The 27,128-nt window shown below is 42.4% G+C and overlaps 1 protein-coding gene across 6 annotated transcripts in view; it reads left to right on the forward strand.

Annotated features, from left to right (window-relative positions):
- Positions 1-27,128, forward strand: part of LOC120054495 (neuroligin-1) — a 279,013-nt gene that overhangs the window by 40,183 nt on the left and 211,702 nt on the right. For 2 of the 6 annotated variants that reach the window (XM_039001921.1, XM_039001922.1), the window contains exon 2: positions 26,624-26,683. The exons of 2 other annotated variants lie outside the window; for them this stretch is intronic. In XM_039001921.1, the coding sequence (XP_038857849.1) occupies positions 26,624-26,683 (60 nt within the window). Of the gene's footprint in view, positions 1-325; positions 343-13,041; positions 13,061-19,676; positions 19,704-26,623; positions 26,684-27,128 lie in introns of all 6 variants that reach the window. 2 more of the 6 variants (XM_039001923.1, XM_039001924.1) reach the window with 2 other exon arrangements.

Raw genomic sequence — 27,128 nt, forward strand, 5'->3', positions numbered from 1 at the left:
GAGTGGGATGGTAGAAATTGACACACAAAAAATATATTTTTTTATATAAAATAAAACAATGGAAAAAGTGACGATTGTTATGCTGTTTCTCTGTTATACTAATCTGTAATGAGCCTTTGGCTGATCAGTGGGCAATGGCCGGCCCGGTTTTCTGATAGGCTGAGCTCACGGAAACTCACATTCAAAGTCAAACGCGTCATCAGCAAAGAGACCTGCTCCAACTCTGTCATCAGATAGACAGCCAAGATCATGGCTAAAAGAAATGGAATGTGTGCCTATAGATGTAGAACGAGCAAATTCTTCATTGACCAAATCATGGTTTTAGCCATACAAAAAAAGTACGTTTTGAGTGAGGTGACAAACAGTAAAGTGCATTATCCTCATGATTCCTGTAATAAAAGTGTCTGCCCTGCCCCTGTGCCCTCGCTGGGGCCTGCTGCTGTGATGAGCAAACCACTCTCCCCCCATGCGTTCGAGAGAAAAATGCATTCTGATCATATAACTTTTAAAAATGCAATTGCAGGTAAAACACAGCTTTGGAAACTTCGTCCCCTTGTCTTTATCGAACTGAGGGTAGCAGCTTTCTGTTGGTGTACTTTTTAGTCTCAACTCAAAATATTCAGCTCAATAGCTCAATAATTTGATATAGCTTTGAGATATGGAGCGGTGAGCACAGGAAATGTGCACCAGCCATTGGCCTTTAGGCCTCATGGGGTAGTAGCCTGACCTACAACTACAACGTTTTTTAGAACATTAAATGTACGGTTGGATGAATACATGGCTCACAGTGGGTATTATATTTAGGGAAAGGTGGATACCTAGTCAGTTGTAGAACTGAATGCATTCAACTGAAATGTGTCTTCTGCATTTAACCCAACCCCTCTGAATCAGAGAGGTGCGGGAAGCTGCCATAATCGACATCCACGTCTTCGGCGCCCGGGGAACAGTGGGTTAACTGCAGAACGAAAGCTTTTTACCTTGTCAGCTCAGGATTGGATCCAGCAACTTTTCGGTTACTGGCCCAACGCTCTAACCACTAGGGTACCTGCCGTTAGGAATCTAGTTAATGCGTTCCTAAGGTGTTGAACCCTAAAGTAATTAGGCTATAAAATTAGGGCTGTCCCGAAAAAAGAAAAAAAAATATATAAGAATTGGTCGACCCAAGAGTCGTCTGTTCTTTCCTCTAATCGATTGGTCAACATTTTTAAACGTGTATTTTTCCATATAGACACGCCCTATGTGTTTTAATAAAATTGACTATGCACTGAACTTGTCTGATGCTTTAAGCACACTGTTTGATTAAATAATTAGGACATACAAGTGGCAGTTTGTTAATGTTCTTCAATCGCATTCATCTCTCTACTCCGCCTGTCTGCAACAAAATTGAAACATTGTATCAACTATTAACTGGGTCAGGCTAGGAGCAGAAGCTTGCACTAACAAACTTGCCATATTGTATCAACTATTACTGGCCCTCACGCCAGTGCTCCGGACAGACACAGCACACAGTTGTAAGGGATAAGAAGTAATCCGGTATTTTATAACGTTTCCACTGGATCAGAGCATGACATTTTTCGCTTTCACAACGAGGCTTGTGGTTAACAAAAGGGAGAAAGCTGGAAATAATTTTCAAATGCATTGAGGAACTATTGTCATTAAAAACATGTAACATGTAAAAACTTTACTTGCAGTTTGAGGTGAAAGCAATTTTCGCTAAAATGACATACCCAAATCTAACTGCCTGTAGCTCAGGACCTGAAGAAAGGATATGCATATTCTTGATAGCATTTGAAAGGAAACACTTTGAAGTTTGTGGAAATGTGAAATTAATGTAGGAGAATATAACACATTAGATCTGGTAAAAGAGAATACAAAGAAAAAAAATGTGTTTTCTATAAGAAATGTGTTCATTCATTTTTATAATGCAAGAGAAAGGCCATTATATCACCTAGGAGTATAGGCTCAATTTACATTTTGGCTACTAGATGGCAACAGTGTATGTGTGTAACGTCCGGGGTGTACTGGATGAGAAGTCAGGCGCAGGAAGCAGAGAGTTCAGGGTAGTGCTAATATTTTAATGCACCACAACGGTGAACATACGCCAACCCAAACAAATGCCCCAAACACGGGGGACTTAAACAGTCCAGCAAAAAACCCAAACACATGGGAAAAACCGTGACACACAGACGTGTATTACATTTACATTTGACATTTTAGTCATTTAGCAGACTCTCTTATCCAGAGCGACTTACAGTAGAGTGCATACATTTTATTACATTTTACATACTGAGACAAGGATATCCCTACCGGCCAAACCCTCCCTAACCCAGACGACGCTATGCCAATTGTGCGTCGCCCCACGGACCTCCCGGTTGCGGCCGGCTGCGACAGAGCCTGGGCGCGAACCCAGCCCAGCCTGGGCGCGAACCCAGAGACTCTGGTGGCGCAGCTAGCACTGCGATGCAGTGCCCTAGACCACTGCGCCACCCGGGAGGCCTACACATGTACAATGTACAGTGTACACATGTACAACGAAACAGTGCTGCAAGGTGAACAGACACTAAAACAGAAAATAAACACCCACAACCAAAATGTGGAAAACAGGCTACCTAAGTATGATTCTCAATCAGAGACAACGATCGACAGCTGCCTCTGATTGAGAACCATACCAGGCCAAACACAGACATACAACAACATAGAAAAAAGAACAGACTACCCATCCCAACTCACGCCCTGACCAACCTAACACAAAGACATAATTAAGGAACTAAGGTCAGAACGTGACAGTATCCCCCCCCCCCCCCCCCCCCAAAGGTGCGGACTCCGGCCCCAAAACCTGAACCTGTAGGGGAGGGTCTGGGTGGGCGTCTGTCCGCGGTGGTGGCTCTGGCGCGGGACGTGGACCCCACTCCACCATAGTCTTTGCCCGCTTAAGTGGCGCCTTTGGAGCGGCGACCCTCGCCGCCGACCTCAGACTGGGGACCCTTGCAGCAGGCCCCGATTAGATGGGAGACTCCGGCAGCGCCGGTCAGGCGGGAGACTCCGGCAGCACCGTAGTGAAGGGCGACTCCGGCAGCGCCGTAGTGAAGGGCGACTCCGGGAGCGCTGTAGTGAAGGGCGACTCCGGCAGCCCCGTAGTGAAGGGCGACTCCGGAAGCGCCGTACTGACGGGCGTCTCCGGCAGCTCCTGACTGACGGGCGTCTCCGGCAGCTCCTGACTGACGGGCGTCTCCGGCAGCTCCTGACTGACGGGCGGCTCCGGCAGCTCCTGACTGACGGGCGGCTCCGGCAGCTCCTGACTGACGGGCGGCTCTGGCAGCTCCGGACAGACGGGCGGCTCTGGCAGCTCAGGACAGACGGGCGGCTCTGGCAGCTCAGGACAGACGGGCGGCTCTGGCAGCTCAGGACAGACGGGCGGCTCTGGCCTGGAGAGAGAACCTGGAGGGAGGAGACGGAGAGACAGCCTGGTGCGTGGGGCTGCCACAGGACCCACCAGGCTGGGGAGACCTACAGGAGGCCTGGTGCGTGGAGGAGGCACCAGATGGACCAGGCTGTGGGGGAGCACTGGAGCTCTGGTGCGCAGCCTTGGCACCACTCCTCCAGGCTGGATGACCACTTTAGCCCTGACCATCCAGAGTGCAGGCACAGGTTGAACCGAGCTGTGGGTGAGCACTGGAGATCTGGTGCATACTACTCGCACCTCTCCCTTAGGCTCAATGCCCACATTCGCCCGGCACGGGCGGAGCGCAGGCATAGGACGCACTGCACCCTCCCAGCGCCCCGGAGACACAGCATGCAGAGCCGGCGCAGGATACCCTGGGCTGAAACGGCATACCGGAGACCAGACACGCTGAGCCGGCACAACACGCAACACACAACACAACACCTGGCTGGATGCCCACTTTCGCATGGCACTTGCGGGGGGCTGGCCTATAGCGCTCTGGGCTATGAGCGCGTACCGGCGACACCGTGCGCTCCACCGCATAACACGGTGCCTGACCAGTACAACGCTGCTTTCGGTAAGCACGAGGAGTGGGCTCAGGTCTCCAACCTGACTCTGACACACTCCCCGTGTCCTTCCCCCCAAATTTTTTTTGGAGCTGCTTCTCGTGCCTGTCGCGCTGCCGTGCTACCTCCTCATATCGCCGCCGCTCAGCTTTCGCTGCCTCCAGCTCTTCCTTGGGGCGGCGATATTCCCCAACCTGTGCCCAGGGTCCCTTGCCTTCCAGTATCTCCTCCCAAGTCCAGGAGTCCAGAACCCTCTGCTCCTGGTTACCACGCTGCCTGGTTACCACGCTGTTTCTGTAGTGTTCAGTTTTCGATTAAATTATGACGAACACTTACCACGCTGCATTTTGGTCCTCTTCTCCTTCACCAGACGAGAATCGTTACAATGTGCAAAGTTTTAGACTGATCCAATGAACCATTGCATTACTGTTCAAAATGTTGAATCAAGTCTGCCCAAGTGTGCCGAATTGGGAAATTGCTACATTTTCAAGTACATTACTATAGAGAAAATACAAAAATTATATGGGGAAAAAAAATGGTTTACACACTCCCAGGAATGTCGTAAATGATGGATATTTAGTTTCCCTACAGAAAAGACACAGCAGGGGATCCAACTGTAGAACCCATTTCCTACATTTGAATATACAAATTGATTTTATTAAATAAACTATGCTACATTTTTATCTCTGGGATCTTCAGGATAACAAATCAGAGCAAGATTACTGAATGTAAGTACTTTATTTACCTTCAGAGGTGAATGTATCAAACCAATTGCCGTGATAAAAGTTTTTGTTGCTGTGCACTCTCCTCAAACAATAGCATGGTATTCTTTCACTGTAATAGCTACTGTAAATTGGACAGTGCAGTTATATTAACAATAAATTAAGCTTTCTGCCCATATAAGAGATGTCTATGTCCTGGGAAATGTTCTTGTTACTTACAACGTCATGCTAATCACATGAGTGCACGTTAGCTCAACTGGCCCGCGGGGACACACCGATCCCATTAAAAGCTCCACTGATCATTAGTAGTGGAGAGCTAAGACTATCAGAAATACTATCAGACATCCCCGAATGGGCACATTTAAACAGTTGTGCGCAGGCCAGGCACCCTAGACCTAACTCTTTTATTAGTTTATTTTTATTGTTATTATTTATTTGTGTCTTTTCCCACTCCCGTATGGGCTCGGGAGAGGCAAAGCTGGTACAGCTGGTGACCGAAGTCAGCATGCATGTGCCCAGCCCGCCACAGGGAGTCGCTAGATCGCGATGGGACAAGGACATCCCGGCCAGCCAAACCCTCCCCTAACCCGGATGACGCTGGGCCAATTGTGCTCCGCCTCATGGGTCTCCCAGTCATGGCTGGCTGCGAACCATCCTGAGATTAACCCGGGTCTGTAGTGACGCCGCTAGCACTGCGATGCTGCGCCACTCGGGAGGCTAGCCTAGGCCTACTTCTATGCGTAATCAGGTGTGTGTCCTTATAAAAGACAATGAATATATGGACAAAACTCGAAAAAGGAATTAAATAAACCAAAACTTATTTCTAACACATGTAGCATAGGTTGTAAGCTCTGCAAACAATGTGTCCACTCTGTAACGACTGTAATAATAATAAAATATTGAATGCATAAACCGAAACTGCTGTAACCAAACAAATATTATAGATTAGAAATATTGAGGATTAGCGGTAAATGTACTACTGGTGATATACCATATGTAATGGGGAATTGATAGACACTAACAGTCAAAGGGCAAACAATTCACACAATTAAGTTATGAAACAATGAATGCACACAATGTGGCGTGACAGAGCGAATTATGGAGATAGACGGGCCTTGTGTGTCTTAGCCAGACTCCCATTCTTCTTGACTCAACATTTTAAATTAAACTCAAGAGCCAAGACACTTTATCTTCACACATACTGTAGGCCTAAGGAATACTCTCACAAATGGTGTCAGGTCCAAAGTAGTACCCATTTATCGAAAACCAATGCAATTTCAAACTAATGCAATTTCACTTACTTTCTAAATTGTATAAAATTGCTTGGTGTGCCAAGACAAATACCCTTGCGGTGCGCGTGTCTTACGTTGTCGATGCCTGTCTTATAGAGTGATGGACTGTGCCATCGCACGGCCTCCGCAATGGATTAGTCCAGGCGCGAATCAGACCGGTGTTTCGTGTGCCATGATTTTTGATTTTTTACTATTAGCGACTGCTTGACTTAAATAAAATCTCAGTCGATCAACAATGACCAAAACAATCAACCAGTCAACTAAATGAGGTCAGCCCTATAGCACATAAAGATGTAATTAACCTCTATAAAAAAAAATATAATGATTCTGGAGTTCTATTTTGATAGTAAATAATATCAACTATAGTCTATTTGTCAACCCATAATTCATGACAATCACTGGATTAGGTTGCACATAAATATATCTTGAAACATTCAACATGCTTGGATGTTTTAGATCATTTATTGAATACCTCAATAGTATTTTTATTATACTTCTTAATAAAGCACTATTAATTACTTTATAAGATGATTACTCATGATTTAGGTCTGACCAAATCATGGGCTGGTGCCACCAAATGTAAAGGTTAGTGACACCAGAGGAAAATGTTAGTCTGCAGCCTTGTAATAGTGATTAACACTTAATTGTAGGTGTTGCAAGGGAACACATATGACAGACACTAATTTGCAATATAGCCTAAGTCAGTAGCATGGCTTTTATAACGTACTGTATAAGGCAGAGAGACAAGAGAACAAGAAGAAGCACAGTGACAGCAGAGAATGTGCTGAGACAGATAGACAGCACAACAGTGAGACAAACAAAATGGCTAGATCTGTTGCACAGTTATAGCGGTGAGTTGGATCTCTTGTGGTGTTTTTATATAATGCCTTTCTTTTGAACATGAACTGGTTAAAAAAGAGGAGGACCATGTCTCGACAATCACTGGTACAGAAATGGTTGAGAAAAGCTGTACTAATGTTATGTGTCAGCAATATTGCCTGTGTTGAAGTAGTGTGTGTAGGGTCAGGGTATATAGGGTGTGTGTGTATGGCTGGTGGCCTGCCGGGGGGGTTGTGGGGGTGAGTTGGCAGCACTCGCAGTGATGTGGGCTGGTGTGGATAAAATGGCATTGCGGAGTTCTTGTCCCAGTCTGCCCGTATACACCAGCCATGCTGGTCTCCAGATATTCTGTGGAAATTTGCTCCATCTTTATCTGACACTTTCTGCCCAATGACACCTTTAATGAACTGAGATGAGATAAGTGTATAAGTCTACTAAGCATGGTGCCGTCCAGACCTACTGGGTACACGAAACAGTGCATTTGGAAAGTATTCAGACCCCTTGACTTTTTCCATATTTTGTTACGTTACAGCCTGATTCTAAAATGGATTTAAAAAAAATCAAACTCAGCAGTATACACAGAATAACCCATAATGAAAAAGCAAAAACAGGTTTTTAGAATGTTTTGCAAATGTATAAAAATAGAAACAGAAATACTCGATTTACATAAGTATTCAGACCCTTTGCTATGAAACTTGAAATTGAGCTTAGGTGCATCCTGTTTCCATTGATCATCCTTGAGATGTTTCTGCAACTTGATTGGAGTCCACCTGTGGTAAATTCAATTGATTGGACATGATTTGGAAAGGCACACACCTGTCAATATAAGTTCCCACAGTTGACAGTGCATGTCAGAGCAAAAGCCAAGCCATGAAGTCAAAGGAATTGTCCGTGGATCTCTGAGACAGGTTTGTATCGGGGCACAGATCTGGGAAAGGGTACCAACATTTTTTTGCAGCATTGAATGTCACCAAGATCAAAGTGGCCTCCATCATTCTTAAATGGAAGAAGTTTGGAACCACCAAGACTCTTTCTCGAGCTGGCCGCCCGGCCAAACTGAGTAATCGGGGTAGAAGGGCCTTGGTCAGGGAGGTGACCAAGAACCCAATGGTAACTCAGACAGAGCTCTAGAGTTCCTCTGTGGAGATGGGAGAACCTTCCAGAAGTACAACAGCACTCCACCATTCAGGCCTTTATGGTAGGGTGGCCAGACAGAAACCACTCCTCAGGAGAAGGCACATGACGGCCCGCTTGGAGTTAGCCAAAAGGCACCTAAAGACTCTCAGACCATGAGAATCAAGATTCTCTGGTCTGATGAAACCAAGATTGAACTCTTTGGCCGGAATCGTCACTTCTAGAGGAAACCTGGCATTATCCTTACGGTGAAGCATGGTAGTGGCAGCATCATGCTGTGGGGATGTTTTTCAGTGGCAGGGACTGGGAGACTAGTCAAAATCGAGGGAAAGATGAACGGAGCAAAGTACAGCGAGATCCTTGATGAAAACCTGCTCCATAACACTCAGGACCTCAGACTGGGGCGAAGGTTCACCTTCCAACAGGAAAACGACTCTAAACACACAGACAAGACAACGCAGGAGTGGCTTCGGGACAAGTCTCTGAATGTCCTTGAGTGGCCCAGCCAAAGCCCGGACTTGAACCCGATCAAACATCTCTGGAGAGACCTGAAAATAGCTGTTCAGCAATGCTCCCCATCCAATCTTACAGAGCTTGAGAGGATCTGCCGAGAAGAATGGGAGAACCTCCCCATAACAGCTGTGCCAAGCTTGTAGCGTCATACCCAAGAAGACTCTGTAATCGCTGCCAAAGGTGCTGCCAAAAGTGCTTCAACAAAGTACTGAGTAAAGGGTCTGAATACTTATGTAAATGTTTTATTATTTCAGTTTTTTATTTTTTATACATTTGCAAAAATTTTAAAATCCAGTTTGGGATTTGTCATTATGGGGTATTGTGTGAAGATTGATGAAGGGAAAAAAACGATTTAATGAATTTTAGAATAAGGCTGTAACCTACTTAAATGTGGAAAAAGTCAAGAGGTCTGAATACTTTCCGAAGGCACTATATGTATTAGCCAAAGCTCTCAGATTCAATCTAACATGTGCTCTCCTCTCTCTGCCCATCAACTCCTCCCTCCCTCTCTCTTCCTCTACAAGGCTGGGCTGCCAATTTAAAACGGCACAGACTGTTAAGGTTAAACTGGCTCTACATGTTGTAAGATCTACTCTTAGCTTGACTTGTTTTCCTGTTTGTTAAAGTAGAGGAACCTACAAATAACTTCCTGTCTGTGTATTTCTTCAGAGGAATGTTCTGTCATCCATTGTCTTCTCTGTGGGCATGTCTATAGGGAGTCTGTAGTCAGTTTGATTCTCCTTCGTGGGGAGAAGACCAGAATAAACCCCTGCTTGTCAAGCTATCCGCTATGTAACTACAAATACAGTTTTAAATGGCTAATCTACAGCCCCTCTTCCTGCTTTATTGTGAAATATAGCTTTTAGTTTACACAGCCATTGTGGTCATAGATAGTAGAGCTGGGCCATATAGACAACAATCCATATCGCAATAAATTGCTTGAATTGAGGCGATAACAATAAATAGAATGACAAGTTTATCACATAAATGTGCAACTAAAAAAAAGTCTCCTTTAAACTACTAGTTTAATGGTTGTAGCCATCAACTATCACCCATATTAGCAAACTTATTTCATTTCAAACTTCACATTTCTCTAGTATAGGCTACTTATCGTAATGAACGATATCAGCAAAATGCCTGCGATAAGTGATCGGTATGGTCGGTGTCGATAATTTTCTGTTTATTGTCCCAGCTATGATAGATACTGTAGGTCATCATTTTCAGTTGGTTTATGTCACTGCAATGTTCTTATGGTCTCCTAACCCGCACTTGTTCTGTGCTGGGTGGGACTGGAAGTGGCTTGTTCTCCAGCGCATTGCAACGCAACAGAGAGGTGATCATTGGCTGCCGTCTTCTGTGCGATCCATAGCCGACCGTATGCCCAACGATTTCCTGCCAGCCTTTTAATGTATCTATAGGACAGGTCGATGCCTCCGTGGGAAGAATTCTATATTCTTGTGTGATGAACTACTTAATCATCTCAGTTGGTCACTTGCGTCAGAAAATCCATATCCATTTTCCTTTTGTCTTTTATTGACCTGTGCTTTTCAAGTCATCAGAAAGGGAGAGGGGGATAGCAGATTAATGGGTCGGCTACTCGGTTTCATACTTTGATACTAATTAAAGCTTTCTGAGACTAATTTACTAGTTCATTACCCCTCCCTGGATTAGTGATATGTGGGCATTTACCCTGATAATTCTCCAAAGAGTGCACAGGGTGCTCAGCGTTTAAAATAACATTTATGGTAGGACCCACCTTGCATTTATAACCCCCTTTCACCACTTCTCTGCCTCTATCTGCCTCACTGTCTCTGTCTCCATCTCTCTTTCTGGCTTGTTCACACTTTGATCCGCTATCCCTGTGTAGCTCTGCCTCTCTGCCTCTGTGTTCCTGTATCTCTTTCACTCCCCTCCCTCGTCTGTTTTCATGCCAACTCCTTTATCACTCTCCACAGAGTAAGGTTTGTCTGTGCAGGGTTGCCCTGGTACATATTTGTACAGTTTAATGGCAAACAATAAATGGATTTTAAATGAATTTGGAGCTGTTAAGCGGCTCAGTGTCATAGCTATTTTTACCAGTGTGCCCTCCATGTGGAGATCTGATAAGAAGGACACACTCTTCCTGCAGCTGAAAAGATCTTGATTCACTGTGCAATATTTCTATGCAGATGTCATTGCTAGCACGAAGCACTCTACAAACCCCATCCATTAATCTCTAGTAAAATATAACCCCAAACTTCTGAAAATACTCCCTATGGGGATAACTTATTATATCATTCCAGGCTTTGATTTCCTAGATACACGTACAGTATACTGAATGCACTTTGATGCATGTTCTACAGCCAGACATGATCGTTGCAGTGTTGTAGCATTGTCAACTGTGAGTCACGTTGAACTGTCAGACACATGTTACTAAGGTGATCTGCCAAAACTGATACTATACAACCATGGCTCAATCTAAGAGATGATTTCCAAATAATTTACGTTACATCTTCTATGCTGTATCAAAGTAACCTGATGCTACTTTGAAGTGTTGTTGTTTTTTGCCCAATGATTTATATATACTCTAGGTGACTGGTAGGGGCGCTGTGCTGAAGCTACTGTGCCTCCATCTTGGCACTCCCCCACTATGTAAAACATATTTTGGAAGCTATAGAAATGCATTTATTAATGTCTACATTTGTTTTTACCACATTTATTATATTACAGACATCTTAATGCATACTTTAAATTATATTATGTGAGCTAAACATACAGATAAAACATTTAAAAAAACATTAAAACATGATTCCTTAAAGTATAATTTCTGGGAGATGAATAATGTTACTGTGTCCACTACAAAAAACCAAAATACTTAAATACATGTAATTCTGTCCTTGAAACATTTCATTGAAATAGTGTAGAACTCCATTCACTCCTATGGAGGACTACTCCTACTGGGGAGTGCCAATATGGCCGACCGGTAAAGAGAACTAGGCTATTATAAATGGCCAATGCATAGCATCAGCAATCCAGGGTTTATATTTATTTTTATTTAACCTTTATTTAACTAGGTAAGTCAGTTAGAACAAATTCTTATTTTCAATGACGGCCTAGGAACAGAGGATTAACTGCCTTGTTCAGGGGCAGAACGACAGATTTTTACCTAGTCAGCTAGGGGATTCGATCTTGCAACCTTTCGGTTAGTCCAACACTCTAACCACTAGGCTACCTGCCGCCCCAGGTAGCCTGTATATATATATACATATACATATACAATAACAAAAAAACGCAAAATGCAACAATTTCTAAGATTTTACTGAGTTACAGTTCATATAAGGAAATCAGTCAAGTGAAATAAATTCATTTGGCCCTAATATATGGATTTCACATGACTGGGAATAAAGATCAGCCCCCCTCACAATGGGACATTAGGATCTCGTCACGGTATCTCTGTGCATTCAAATTACCATCGATAAAATGCAATTGTGTTCGCTTATGCCTGCCTATACAATAACCCCAGCGCCACCATGGGGCACTCTGTTCACAACATTGACATCAGCAAACCGCTAGCCCACACAACGCCATACACGTGGTCTACAATTGTGAGGCCGGTTGGACATACTGCCAAATTCTAAAAAACAACGTTGGAGGTGGCTTTTGGTAGAGAAATTAACATTCAAATCTCTGTCAACAGTTGACATTCCTGCAGTCAACATGCCAATTGCACGCTCCCTCAAAACTTGTGGCCTTTATTGTACCCAGCACAAGGTGCACCTGTGTAATGATCATGCTGTTTAATCAGCTTCTTGATATGCCACACTTGTCAGGTAGATGGATTATCCTGGCAAAGAAGAAAGGCTCACTAACAGGGATGTAAACAAATGTGTGCACATAATTTGAGTGAAATAAGCTTTTTGTGCGTGTGGAACATTTCTGGGTTCTTGTATTTCAGCTCATGAAACATGGGACCAACCCTTTACATGTTGCATTTGTTGTTCAGTGTAATTGGTTGCCCCTATATAATCAGACTGTTCCCTTTTCGTACATTTAATTAGAAATCGAAGATGATTAATTGTGATGTAGTTTTGCAATGTTTCCACCATTCAGCCGATCGGTGGAGCCAGCCAATAGTGTACCAGGCTGGCCAAATGAGTGGCCTTGTTGTTCAGTCTGGATGCAATGCTGCTGAGATGTGCTCATTAACTTGAAAACAGGGTAGGAGGAGATCAATTAGCCAGGCTTGGGTGCTGCTGATGTAATTGAGTGATCTGCAAATGGAGGATATTGATTCAGCATTATGCCGTGCACTAACATTCTGACCATAGGTGGACACCAGGGGATACTCAGAGAGAGTTGTGACAGTGGTAGTTTGGCAAAGATTATTGCCTTGCAGTAACATTCTTCTGATACCTTACCATAGGTCTACACTAGGAGATACAGAGAAATAGGCTTAGGCCTAGTTGTAACAGTGGTAGAGTTTGTCAAAGATTCCTTCACACTTTTTAAACTATTCTTAACTGAATCAACTTGGTCTTGGTTAGATGACAGAGAAGGTTTGCAGTTTAATGGGTAGACTCATAGAGAAGTTAGTAGATGGGGGATTGTTAATGGAAATCGGCATCCTCCTTGTGAGGGTAAAACTGCAGGAAAACAATGCTTTGATGATTAATTAGCATACTGCTTTATTTCTCAATTGTGTTCCATTCTTTGCAAGTGAGCTTTGACAGCGAATGCTTCTCCTCTGTGCCAATCTATTGTTGTATAGTAGACCATCAGGGGATTGTTGTTGTTGTGGTTTTGTACTACATTTCACTGAGAAACACAAACAGTAGCAGAGAGCGGAGATAAGAAGAACATTGGAGGAAATCCAAAATCAACATGATTATTTTTTGTCATAAGGAAAATCTCTTTATCTTATCGCTCTTTAGATATTGCTGCTCTATTTCCATTTTTGCATGTTCATTTTTTAAATATTTTTTATTTTTAGGGGGGAGGAGTTCTAAACAAGCAGGAGATATTGATATAAAATGTACCTTGGGGTGTTGTTGCTTTGGTTTACTAATGCTCTTGTCTCCCTGGCAAGATGCATCGTTCACTTTTAACCTTCGTTTCACTGTTATTCATCTTCTCTCCCTCCGAAAAGTGCCGTTCTTTTTAAGTGGATGACGAAGTTTAAATTTAGCTTTGATGAGACGGGATTGAACTTGGTGCTTGGGATGATAGATACAAAACCTCTCCTGGAGAACATTAAGGGGAGTTGGAGCCATCCATTATTCAGCCTTACAGTAATATCAAAGGCAAGGCAGTTTCCATGTTGTGGACCTGTTCTTCTCTCTGCCATTGTGTTGCCTGCTTTTTAAGCCTTTCTCTCAACAGGTAATGGCCACAGCTTTAGTTCCTATCAGTGACAATACTGATTATCATTATTACATAACCTATCACACACTGTTATGTTCAGAACAACTTTGCATTACTTTTGTGATTGTTTTCCAAGTACTGTACACAGTTCATAGGATACGGCATATCCAAACTACAAAATGTTTTCCCTTTGCAACCATTAGGATCGGCATTTTGTGAGTTAGAGTGGGATATATGCAGGTTCTCAGATGGTAGAGATGAAATATTGATTAAAAGTTAAATTTGTAATTTGTTGGTCCAAATCAAAGGCATCAGTGCACACACTGCAAAATGAGAGAAAGAGCACGTGTTTGAATTCATTTTGGAGCTGGTAAAGGATGCCTAATTCTGCTGACGTGCTGTTTGAGAGGAGAGGAAGGCTGGGGTTGAGGGATGTTGATGGCAGAGCCGAGCAACGCACTGCAGTCCTCTCTTTCATCCCCGCCGCATGGTAATGCAGTGCTTTGAAATTGAAATGATTTGAAAATAGAATACACTGGCAAATTAGCCTGTTTGCTGTCCCGCTGGTGCCTGGGCCTCTTTGAACATCCCCCTTTCCTCATCATCTCACCTCCCCTCACTGAGGCCTGGCCTCAGAGGCATGCTCCGTGCTCTGTGTCATGTTGGGAGCCTTGGCTAGAACCCTGATGAACATTGGCTGTCCAGCTTCTGTCAGAGTACAACTCATCTGGAGTCTAGAGACCGAGCATCCAGCTAGCATAACATCATACCATGTTGTTTAGGAGCAGGTGCATTGTTCAGCTGCAGGTTGGGTTTGGCCTTTAGTCAGGGCCATGGGGTGCGGCTAGTGAGTGGGGTAGTCTACAGGTGTCAGGATGTAGGTAGATGGGAGTTGTTTGAAGACAAGCGCCTCCTGAATCACTCTGAGCATCCACAGAGACTTAAACTGGAATGAGAAAGTGAAAGAAACCAAGACAGATAAACAGACCCAGGCAGACCTAAACAGAAAGACAGAGGGGGAGAGACTGACGGACAGAACGATAGCAAGAGAGAGAAGGAGAGAACGGTCTCAGAATCTCCATTTAGCTGCGACATAAAAGGCCCAAAGCAAAGGAACCAAACCAATTTGATCAGGCTGCATCCCTGGCAACGACGGATACAAAATGAATACATAAGCAGATCATCCAGAAAGTAACATTTATGTTTAATAAATTATTTCACTCATGAGGGTTGTTTTATGTGTGACAGCTCCTCGTAAGGTTGTTTAGCTCAGTGTCTGGAAGATTCTTTGTTTGGTCGTTATCTATGGTAGATTTCACATGCTCAGGGCGGCATCTAACTCAACCACAGCCATCTCCACGCTTGATTTTCTCAAGTCCCTTTGATGTATCAAAGTGAGACAAACAGATGCATACCGATACAATTTGTAAAAAGAATATATACATACAGTACCAGTCAAAAGTTTGGACACATTCAAGGGTTTTTCTTTATTTTTACTATTTTCTACATTGTAGAATAACAGTGAAGACATCAAAACTATGAAATAACACATATGGAATCCCGTACTAACCAAAAAAGTGTTAAACAAATCAAAATACATTTATATTTGAGATACTTCAAAGTAGCCACCCTTTGCCTTGATGACTGCTTTGCACACTCTTGGCATAATCTCAACCAGCTTCATGAGGTAGTCCCCTGGAAATCATTTCAATTAACAGGCAAGCCTTGTTAAAAGTTCATTTGTGGAATTTATTTCCTTCTTAATGCGTTTGAGTTAATCAGTTGTGTTGTGACAAGGTAGGGGTGGTATACAGAATACAGCCCTATTTGGTAAAATACCAAGTCCATATTATGGCAAGAACATCTCAAATAAGCAAAGAGAAACAACAGTCCATCATTACTTTAAGACATGAAGGTCATTAAATACGGAACATTTCAAGAACTTTGAAAGTTTCTTCAAGTGCAGTCGCAAAAACCATCAAGCGCTATGATGAAACTGTCTCACATGAGGATCGCCACAGGAAAAGAAGACCCAGAGTTACCTCTGCTGTAGAGGATAAGTTCATTAGAGTTACCAGCCTCAGAAATTGCAACCCAAATAAGTGTTTCACAGAGTTCAAGTAACAGACACATCTCAACATCAACTGTTCAGAGGAGACTGTGTGAATCAGGGCTTCATGGTTCAATTGTTGCAAAGAAAACACTATTAAAGGACACTAATAAGAAGAAGAGATTTGCTTGGGCCAACAAACACGAGCAATTGACATTAGACCAGTGGAAATCTGTTCTTTGGTCTGATGAGTCCAAATTTGAGATTTTTGGATCCATCTGCCGTGTCTTTGTGAGACTCAGAGTAAGTGGTTCCCACCGTGAAGCATGGAGGAGGAGATGTGATGGTGTGGGGGTGCTTTGCTGTTGACACTGTCAGTGATTTATTTAGAATTCAAGGCACACTTAACCAGCATGGCTTCCATAGCATTCTGCAGCAATACGCCATCCCATCTGGTTTGTGCTTAGTGGGACTATCATTTGTTTTTCAACAGGACAATGACCCAAAACACCTCCAGGCTGTACAAGTGCTATTTGACCAAGAAGGAGAGTGATGGAGTGCTGCATCAGATGACCTGGCCTCCACAATCACCCGACCTCAACCCAATTGAGATGGTTTGGGATGAGAAGGAAAAGCAGCCAACAAGTGCTCAGCATATGTGGGAACTCCTTCAAGACTGTTGGAAAAACATTCCTTATGAAGCTGGTTAAGATAATGCCAAGAGTGTGCAAAGCTGTCATCAAGGCAAAGGGTTGCTACTTTGAAGAATCTAAAATCTAAAATATATTTTGATATGTTTAACACTTTTTTGGTTACTACTTGATTCCATATGTGTTATTTCATGGTTTTGGTATCTTCACTATTATTCTACAATGTAGAAAATAGTAAAAATAAAGAAAAACTCTTGAATAAGTCGGTGTGTCCAAACGTTTGACTGGTACTGTATATTATTTTAAAACTTTACAAGATGTTGAGTCAGGACACTTCAAGCAATTTAGGATAAAAATTAAGAGTACTTTATAGTGAATGGATGCATAGAATTTCACCCTAAAAAGACGTGGTCTGACTTGCTTCCATATCAAAAAAAAGGTGTGTATGTGTAATGAGTGAACATAGAAATTGACAAGAAAGAACATAATTTATGCCCAGTGGGGCATACTAATCAATGATTATAGGAACATGTGAAGCATTGATCAAAAATCATCATGCATTGCCAATACTACATCTTGTGATTCCAGTACAATTAGCACTATCTGTATCTGCACTTTTAATTGGATCAATATTTTGCTCTGCTGGGAAATTGGTCACACTCAAGTCTATCCTCTCCTTGTGCTTACTTAACTTTATATCGAATGGAGATGCCACTCTTCATGATCAAATGGTCAAGGCCTGAATGATTATGCCCACACTCGGCTGGCCAATAACAGAGCTGCTACAGCACATGCTCCTGTTAGCTTATTTATTTTCAGTGTTTCTCCTAGGATTTTTTTCAGCAGCAGCAGTGCCAAAGTGGGTGTGACCAATGGCGCATTTTAAAGGTCGTCTTCTTGTCCGCAGCAAATTTTAAAAAACAAACAATTTTAAGCTAATTTCCTTCAATTCTACACATTTTGCCATAGGTCTGAGAGACAATTTGCAGTTTTAAAGCTAGTTTCCTGCAGTGACACACTTTTCCACATGGCTTGTACCTTGTTCTTATGCAATCTGAGTTTTATGTTGGTGATTGTCAGTTCTCAAAGATGATCTTATTAAAACATATATAAGTCCACTATCTTTTCTACATACTTTATATAGGGGAAACACTGATCTTGCTATGTGCTCCTCGCAGGGGGTGGTGTCGCTGACCCCCTCCCCTGGCAACTTCCCCTCAACAGGAAGGGTGCTTATTACGAGGTGTGTCATTTCCTATGTCCCTGTTCTCATTCTGACAGCTCCTAATGAAATCCCCCCTGCGTGCACACACACACACACACATCGATGTTACCTGCCTTTAAATCCTGTCAGTGGCTGGCTCTAATGAGCAGCAGCACCTTTACAATCCAAAGGCGCTGTGACATTTGGGTCCCCAGGTCCTCTCTGCTCACCCCAGGGGGGATTCCAAGAAAATACATTTTTGCTGGCATTTACTACTGATATTTGAAACCCAGCATCAGAGCCTTTTTCGCTGGGTCCAGAGACCCTTGTCATCAGTTGTTAGAATGTCAGCCATGTTACGGAAATCAAATATTTATGAATCTCCAGTTGTTACCATTTGTGACTGATGTTACACAGTATTACACAGTGACTGAGTGTGCAGTACATGTCAAATATATCATAATATATAGGTATATAAAGGTATAGGTATGTGTATTGATTCATTAGGGGAGAAAACACTGAAGTAGAGGGCTGCGGGTCCAGACAGAGATCATTGCGGCACGGTCAGCATTTTTCACGTTGCGGGCGGTCAGACAGATTATTTTGGGATGAAAATATATTTTTTGTCTCACAGATTATTTGGAAACATAATCTTTCTGCTTTGTAAAAGCACATCTTTGTCACATTATTTATCTTTGTCGCTGCTTCACCTTCAGTAGCCTACTTTTCCTATTCTAGTTGGGTGTGTGAGATCAGCCTGGTCTCATAGACTAGACGTAACATAGGAAATACGTGACACTGAAATGATTATGATATGTGACATTTAGTGTTTTTACATACGACAGAAGTATAATGCAAATGACTAGCAACCCAAAGGTTGCGTGTCCAATCTCATTACCGAAAACTCTAGCATTTGAGCTAATTAGCAACTTTTTTTTACTACTTAGCATGTTAGATAACCCTCCCCCTAACCCTAACATTAACCTTTTTAGCTAACTTTTCACCTAACACTAACCTTTAACCTTTAACCTAACTCCTAACTCGTAACCTTAACCCTAAACCCTAATCCAGCTAACATTAGCCAGCTTGCTAACGGTAACCACCTAGTCACCTAGCTAACGTTAGCCAATATAAATTGGAATTCGTAACATATCATACATTTTGCAAATGTAACACATTGGACTAATGGCAATTCCTAACATATCATAAACATTGTAATACATAACATTTGACAAGAAATGGATGATGGACATCCACAAATGAATACATACTATACGAAATGTAACATATCATACTAAATGGAGTGTCTCGGATTTACATATAGAATAATGAAAAATGCGTATACTGGATATGTGGTCTCATTGAAATAGAGTAGGCTGCCTATGCATGGTTGGAGAATCACTGGCAGTTATCTTTCCAAGGAAATGCCTGAAAATCGTCGCACTCCTAAAAGGTAGGCTTTAAAAATAGCTTGAGAAACTGCAAGTCTCCCCAACTCTGCTTTTCTTCCAAATCCGTCAAGTATATTGTCATATAGCCTAGTAATAATGGGCTCAATTTAACCCAGGCTATTTCTTAGGTTATTTTTGCACATTTTGATATCGCCTATAGGGCACAAAATTGCTGAGACCATGGCTGGCATCACATGTGCCTACGGTTGGGACCAGTTCTTGCAGTTGGAGTTGGACAGAAAACCTGTGGGTGCAGTATGAAAAGCTGCGGGTGCGGGCGGGATGAAGAAATCAGTCCCGCGCAGACCTCTACACTGAAGCACATTCAAGTAGCATCATGAAATAGTCATGCTGGAAAATGGTTACAAATCATTTTTGAAGAAAGAAATGTTTTATGTCAGGTCTCACTGTGCCAATACAGTATCCTACTTGGATTTCCTTCACTAGCATCTGCATGGAAGAGAGCAAACAGAAAAGATGGGGATGATGTGCAATACCAGTTAAATAGCTGAGTGCAACAGGGTTGAGTCCTGTATGACACAGTTGACGTAGTTCTCATATGTTACAAGCTGTACTGTATATGAAAGTGCGGGTTGGAAAATAAGCCTTAACTCCCATGGGAGTGTGCTCTAAATGCGTCTTGTTCAAGTCTGTGGTAATCGGTCCTGTCAACGAAAGCTTCATCCTAGCCTCTCCCCCTCATCTTGTGCTTTAGCCGTCACACATTTTAGTACAGTATGTCTCCCTTCTATGAGGGTAGAGAATGCTCTCTCTCTCTCTCTCTCTCTCTCTCTCTCTGTCAGGTGTGACCAGTAGTAGGGTGCGTAGTTGGACAGACAGGCTGCTGGGTTGGAACTGAAGGAAAATCAGGGCGGTTGCCGAGGCTTTTAGTTCCATATGGCATGGTTAGTTGCCTTGGGCTCGACATGTTAGCCTAGACGTGTGAGAAGCCTTGTCATAGGCAGGCAGGCAGCCAGGCAGGCAGCTGAGAGGGTCCTCTGTTGTACTGGATGTATACTATGTGTGTTCTGCAAAGCACATAGTAGTCACGTGGTCTTCTCTACCCTGCCTATCTGTATAGTTCTACAGAGCCCCGAGAGCTGCATGCACAGCTGGCTTAAAGCGGCAATCAGCAGTTGAAACAATAACAACGTTTTTCGCTAAAAAGCTGAGGGATGGTGCTCGAGAAATATAACCACTCTCAAATTCATAGACAGAGTATAGGAAAGTATTCAGACCTCATGACTTTTTCCACATTTGGTTAGGTTACAGCCTTATTCTAAAATGTATTAAAAAAATCTGCATCGATCTGCACACAGTACCCCATAATGACAAAGCAAAAACAGGTTTTTAGAAATGTGTGCTAATTTATTACAAATAAAAAACTGAAATATCACATTTACATAAGTATTCAGACTCTTTACTCAGTACTTTGTTGAAGCACCTTTGGCAGCGATTATAGCCTCGAGTCTTCTTGGGTATGACACTACAAGCTTGGCACACCTGTATTTGGGGAGTTTTTCCCCATTCTTCTCTGCAGATCCTCTCAAGCTCTGTCAGATTGAATGGGGAGCGTTGCTGCACACCTATTTTCAGATCACTCCAGAGATGTTCGATCAGGTTCACGTCCGGGCTCTGGCTGGGCCACTCATTCAGAGACTTGTCCCGAAGCCACTCCTGCGTTCTCTTGGCTGTGTGCTTAGGGTCATTGTCCTGTTGGAACGTGAACCTTTGCCCCAGTCTGAGCTCCTGAGCCCTCTGGAGCAGGTTTTCATCAAGGATCTCTCTGTACTTTGCTCTGTTCATCTTTGCCTCAATCCTGACTAGTCTCCCAGTCCCTACCGCTGAAAAACATCCAGTTAAATCTTGGTTTCATCAGACCAGAGAATCTTGTTTCTCATGGTCTGAGAGTCTTTAGGTGCCTTTTGGCAAAATCCAAGCGGGCTGTCATGTGCCTTTTACTGAGAAGTGGCTTTTGTCTGGCCACTCTACCATAAAGGCTTGATTGGTGGAGTGCTGCAGAGATGGTTGTCCTTCTGGAAGGTTCTCCCATCTCCACAGAGGAACTCTAGCGCTCTGTCTGAGGGACCATTGGACAATTCCTTCGACCTCATGGCTTGGTTTTTGCTCCAGCATGCACTGTCAACTGTGGGACCTTATATAGACAGGTGTGTGCCTTTCCAAATCATGTCCAATCAATTGAATTTACCACAGGTGAACTCCAATCAAGTTGTAGAAACATCTCAAGGATGATCAATGGAAACAGGATGCACCTGAGCTCAATTTCGAGTCTGATAGCAAAGGCTGAATACATATGTAAATAAGGTATTTATAAAAACCTGTTTTCACTTTGTCATTATGGGGTAGTGTGTCTAGATTGCTGAGGATTTGTATTTATTCAATTCCTTTTAGAATCAGGCTGTAACGTAACAACATCTGGAAAAAGTCAATGAGTACTGTATGCACGCTAAAAACAAAAGGTTCCTGGAGTATCCTTTAGGGGTTCTTCAAGTTGAAACTGTGGGGGAACCCCTATAAGTTATTTGAATAACCATTTAAAAGGGTTCTTCAAAGAACCCTTTTAATGGATCCTTGAAGAACCTTTTGAATAACCTTTTGGGGTTCATTTGATGAACTGCCCCCCTCCCCTATTATTATTATTATTATTAATAATAATATACATAACAATAACAACAATAACACCATATTTTAGTTTTCAGTGTTTATTGTTATTTTAATGGCAAAGCAGAATAAGAACAATCTAAAGATGAGGTAAACTCCCAGCAGAGCCCCAAGTTCAATGGATTGTATTGTATTGATGTTTTCCGTATCCATATCCAGAATGATTTTGCAGTGCATGGTGATCGAACAGGTTTCCTGTTAAATTCATCAGAGATGAAGTCTGTGAATCCAAATTTTTTAAATTATACAGATAATTAACAAAACATGCACGACAGTATTCATACCTTGGTTTTTGTGGAAAATGTGAATGAACTGTTTTGATAATGGTTTTCAAGCACATACCTTGTCCATAATGTAGAGGCCTATGGGATATTCATTGAAGAGGTAAGGAGGGAGGATGATAAATGTGATCTGCATAACATACCAATTGACAAAAGGATGCAAAAGTGAGCAGTTCAGTCGTCTGCACCCAATACATGTTGCCTTCAACATATTCTTATAGCCTACGTATTCTTACCTCTTTGTTGATTTGATATCCATTACATATTGTCAATTTTCTGTTTTAGAAAGATTTGCACAAATATGAAAAGATAGGTGGTATCACCATAAAACAATATCAATTTACATCATACAAGGGACAAACCTTCCCTTTAAATTGAGACCTTTACATTTTTCAGTTAAGTGCCTGCACCTGCTGTCCTTTGAAATTCAAATCCAAATTTCAGTTGAGCAGTTAGGTTCCTGCAAGAACGCCCACCAACTAACGAGGTTCCTCAATGAACCTATTGGGGGCAATCTTCAGTGCTTAGAACCTTAAGGTTCTTCGAAGAACTTTGAGGATCTTAGAAAAACCCTTATTGAACCCCTAATTTGTAGAGTGTGGATGCAAGGACTGACCATCCAGATATCAAAATGATAGTTTTAACCATGGTTTGAGGCAATACAGTGTTTACATTTACTTTGTTTACAAACTTTGGAGTAAAACAAGCTTATATTTTGGGTTCTGATGGGGTACGAGAGTTGAACTAAGCTCATGGGGCATTTATAAGTTATATTCTTCAAGAATCAATGGGTCCATATCAATAATTTATATGGACCAACTGCTGATTGCCCCTTTAATGGCCTCCCGGGTGGCGCAGTGGTCTAGGGCACTGCATCGCAGTGCTAGCTGCGCCACCAGAGTCTCTGGGTTCGCGCCCAGGCTCTGTCGCAGCCGGCCGCAACCGGGAGGTCCATGGGGCGACGCACAATTGGCATAGCGTCGTCCGGGTTAGGGAGAGTTTGGCCGGTAGGGATATCCTTGTCTCAGTATGTAAAATGTAATAAAAATGTATGTCGCTCTGGATAAGAGCGTCTGCTAAATGACTAAAATGTAATGTAAATGTAATGATGAGTGCAGGTTGAGGTTCTTATATTGTTTTCGAATGTTAATGCAGTCAAATCCTCCCCTGCCACACCTGTGAGCATTTGTTTCTGTAACGGTTGTCCTCCTCCTCTTCGTCCGAAGAGGAGGAGTAGGGATTGGACCAAAACGCAGCGGGTTGTGAATACATAATGAATTTATTTAAAGACGAAGACGAACACGAAAAACACTTGGAAAATTACAAAACAACAAAACGACGTAGACTGACCTAAAACATGAGAACTTACATAAAACATGAAGAACGCACGAACAGGTACAGACTACAACTAACGAACGAACAAACCGAAACAGTCCCGTGTGGTGCACAGACACAGACACGGAAGACAATCACCCACAAACAAACAGTGTGAACAGCCTACCTTTATATGGTTCTCAATCAGAGGAAACGTCAAACACCTGTCCCTGATTGAGAACCATATAAGGCTAATTACCACTAACCTAAACATAGAAACATAGAATGCCCACCCCAACTCACGCCCTGACCAACTAAACACATACAAAATTAACAGAAAACAGGTCAGGAACGTGACAGATTCGCATCTGTGTTATTGTTTCTGCTTTGAGAGTGTGAGTCAGTCAGTCAAAGAGCCAGCCTCTCTCTGTTATGTGCCTCTAACATTTGAATAGAGTAGGATGGCATTGCATCAAGTGCACAATACATGGGTGGATGTATTCAGTAGTGTCCTGTTCCTGAGTACCACCTGGTCCTGAGTCATTTATCAAAGAGATCCACAGAGCTGTGAGCCCTGTAATTGGCTGTATAGCCATGCACACTGCACTACATGTGTCCCATGGGCACCAGGCTCATGACTCACTCGGCCCCTGGGAATGAGTTGTACTGTTGGACTTGATTTGAAAGGTAAGTTCTTGTGTATTCTGCTCTTGATCAAAATGTTATGGCACAAACTGCATTGTATGAAATATTTCACCATATAGGCTATATTTCACCATAGACATTCAGTCATTTATCAAAGGATGTGAAATATTTGTTCATGCAAGAATATGTTTTATAGCCAGTATTATCGAAGGTCAGTACTTAATCCCCAGATTCATTGGCTTTTGTATGTTAGAGAGCCCATTGTTTTTATGGTCAAATCAATCATTGATTGAGTTGGTTTGTTTCCATTTGGATAGGCCTAAGATCCTTGACGAATGTGTCGTATGGATGCCCATGTGCACAATGTGAGATCAATTGAGCTCAAAGCATTAATGACCTAATCTGGTTGGAGCCTCAGGGTTCATAGTGCATTAAACTGTTAAGGGCCAGGAGCCCCGGAGTCGGCCGCCTGCTGCACGCCTCACCAGCCCACCTCTTTTTCTGCATTACAGAGTACTCAAGCGTGAAGTTGCACTTTATCAGTCAGAGATGAACACAAATCAATATCGGCACAACGAGGGATATGGAAATTCATTTGGAAGGGGTGTGTAAGAGCTAGGCTGCAGTAATAAATCAATTTATCATCTGACTGGGAGACAGCATTACTGGTGAGACAGACAGTGTGTGGGGGGGGGGGGGGGGGGGATACAGAGACAACGGCACAGGCAAACAGTTTGGCAGTTAGACAGACGGAGAGGCAGAGTAAAGAGAGGGAGAGAAAGGTAGACCGAGGTAAAGGGAGAAAGAGAAAATAAATACTGGGAAAGACAGAAAAACAGAGTCTCCCTAATCAGTGCAGTGGAGCCAGGTGCGACACACAAGTGTTGAGGCTCTCAGTACTCCAAGGGGGTCAGAGGGTTTGAAAGTCAGTGTGCAGGGCCTGGCCCTCGGTCACTTGGAGTTTAGGAGTGACGTGATGCTGACAGCATGCTGTCATGTTGCCGTCCTGACTGATATGATCCAACCATCCCCTCAGTTAGGGGACAGACATGCACAGTCATGTCACAGGGCACTGCAGTACCATGGTCCAGCATCTCCGTTCAGTTGCTTTATAAGCCTTACCTTAGCCTATGAGAATGTGATGGTTTAATGATGTGATGTGTTTAATTAATGTTTAATGATGTGTTCCGATAAGGTAGGCTACAGTGTACTTTACTCTAACTGTTTTCATTTTTTGTCATGTATCTCACAAAATCAATCTCAGCAAGGCTGCTGGGTGAAACGGGATGTTTACGCCAAATGTTCTCTCCAGTGTTGAATGACCTCTGTTTTCTTCTCCAGAATGTTGCTACAAATTATAGAGGTGTCATGCCATTGCCTACTGCTCTAGCATTCTGGCTACAAGACATGAGGAAAATAAATGACTGGACTATTTTAATAGAATGAACAGAAAACAGAGCATTTCCATTTCCCCCTCCCATCCCTGCCTCTCATTGCTTCCCTGTTTTGGTTCTCCTGTACTGTATTGTCATGAAGGAGCATGATCATAAGCAGGATGAGTTTGAGTGATGTGTGTGAAGGATTCTTTCATTGGTCATACTGTGTATCTCACTCTTTCATGTGCTGCTCTCTGCTTACACATGCTTGATCTAGCTCGCATGTGTCTAGACTAGCGCTTTGTCAACCTTGTGTGTCTGTGTGTGCCCCCGTCTGTCTTTCTGTGCCCCCGTCTGTCTTTCTATCTGTTTGTCCATCTGTGTCGTGTTTATAGTACAGTCCATTGCTGTGGTCTTTGTGCTGTTACTCACTAAATTAATCCTGTCTTGGTTTATTCTGCTGCAGTCTGACCTATTTCCTGCTTTATTATTTTGCCAATGAGGGAGAATTAAGCAATTAACCTCTGTGTTTGGAGCCACCTAATACATTAACCTTTTTCCATTTGCATTTTGGTACTCTGTGATCCTACAATGAAATGAATTAATTTAGGTTCTATTTGACATATTTACATAGTATGAGTCCACTAATGATTCAATCTGGAGTATTCTCTTTTAGCACATTAACATTCACAGACGTGGGCTACTTATTGGAACATAATGTTAGAAGACACCCTCACAAACATCCATAACAATTCTGCTTTTGTCTGTTTACTTGAAATTGGGAAAGAGGGGTGAGAATGACATGAGGTAAAGCTGTGTTCTGAAAACACCCTATCTGTTTTACTGGGAACGACTTATCTTACATTCTTGAATCTTTTTGAAAGAAAGAGTCCTATTTTGAAGATCCTTCTTGTTTTGTTACAGTACTTTGTAACAAAAGTCTTACTATCTCATAGCTACCAAGCTCCACAAATGTGTATGATATTGTTTACATTCTTTCTCTTTCAGTAAAATTTTTCACAGAGAAAATCACTTAAGATTTCTTTCTCTTCTGAGCGTTTTTAAGGTTTGTGTGTTCTTGTATTCTCTGTTTCCTCCATCTTCTCCATTCTTGATCCTAGGTCCCCTTACAAAGAAACACAATGATGATTTAGGTGATAATGACGGGGCGGAGGATGAAGGTATTTTTTGATGCCAAACTGATTTGCATGACAAGGAACCCTCCGATTTTTCCTCTTTGTTTTTGTTTTTTACATTTCTTGTCCTTTTTTTGAAAGTGAAGATTTTTTTTTCTCCGTAATTTTTGCTGGATGTGTTTTGTCTTTTTTGCTTGATGTTTTAAGAGTATGTTTAATGTCGCCCATCATTCCAGAGTACTTAATTGTTAATAATCTAACATAGGTTTTTGCTTGAATTCTTTTTACATTTTGTAAAAAAATAAATACATGTTGCATCCCATCTAAAAGAGAGTAACTATTAACCCTTCAATGAAATCGTAACACCTTTTTGCATGATTTTTCACAACTCTTTTCCTTTTCCAAAATAAAATATACTATTCCAACCCTGGGGAATTTGATACCCTGATCAATCCTAACACATAAGTCACCTTCAGTTGTGTTATAAAAA

Source organism: Salvelinus namaycush, chromosome 10, assembly GCF_016432855.1.
Source record: "Salvelinus namaycush isolate Seneca chromosome 10, SaNama_1.0, whole genome shotgun sequence".
NCBI classification, from domain to species: Eukaryota; Metazoa; Chordata; class Actinopteri; order Salmoniformes; family Salmonidae; genus Salvelinus; species Salvelinus namaycush.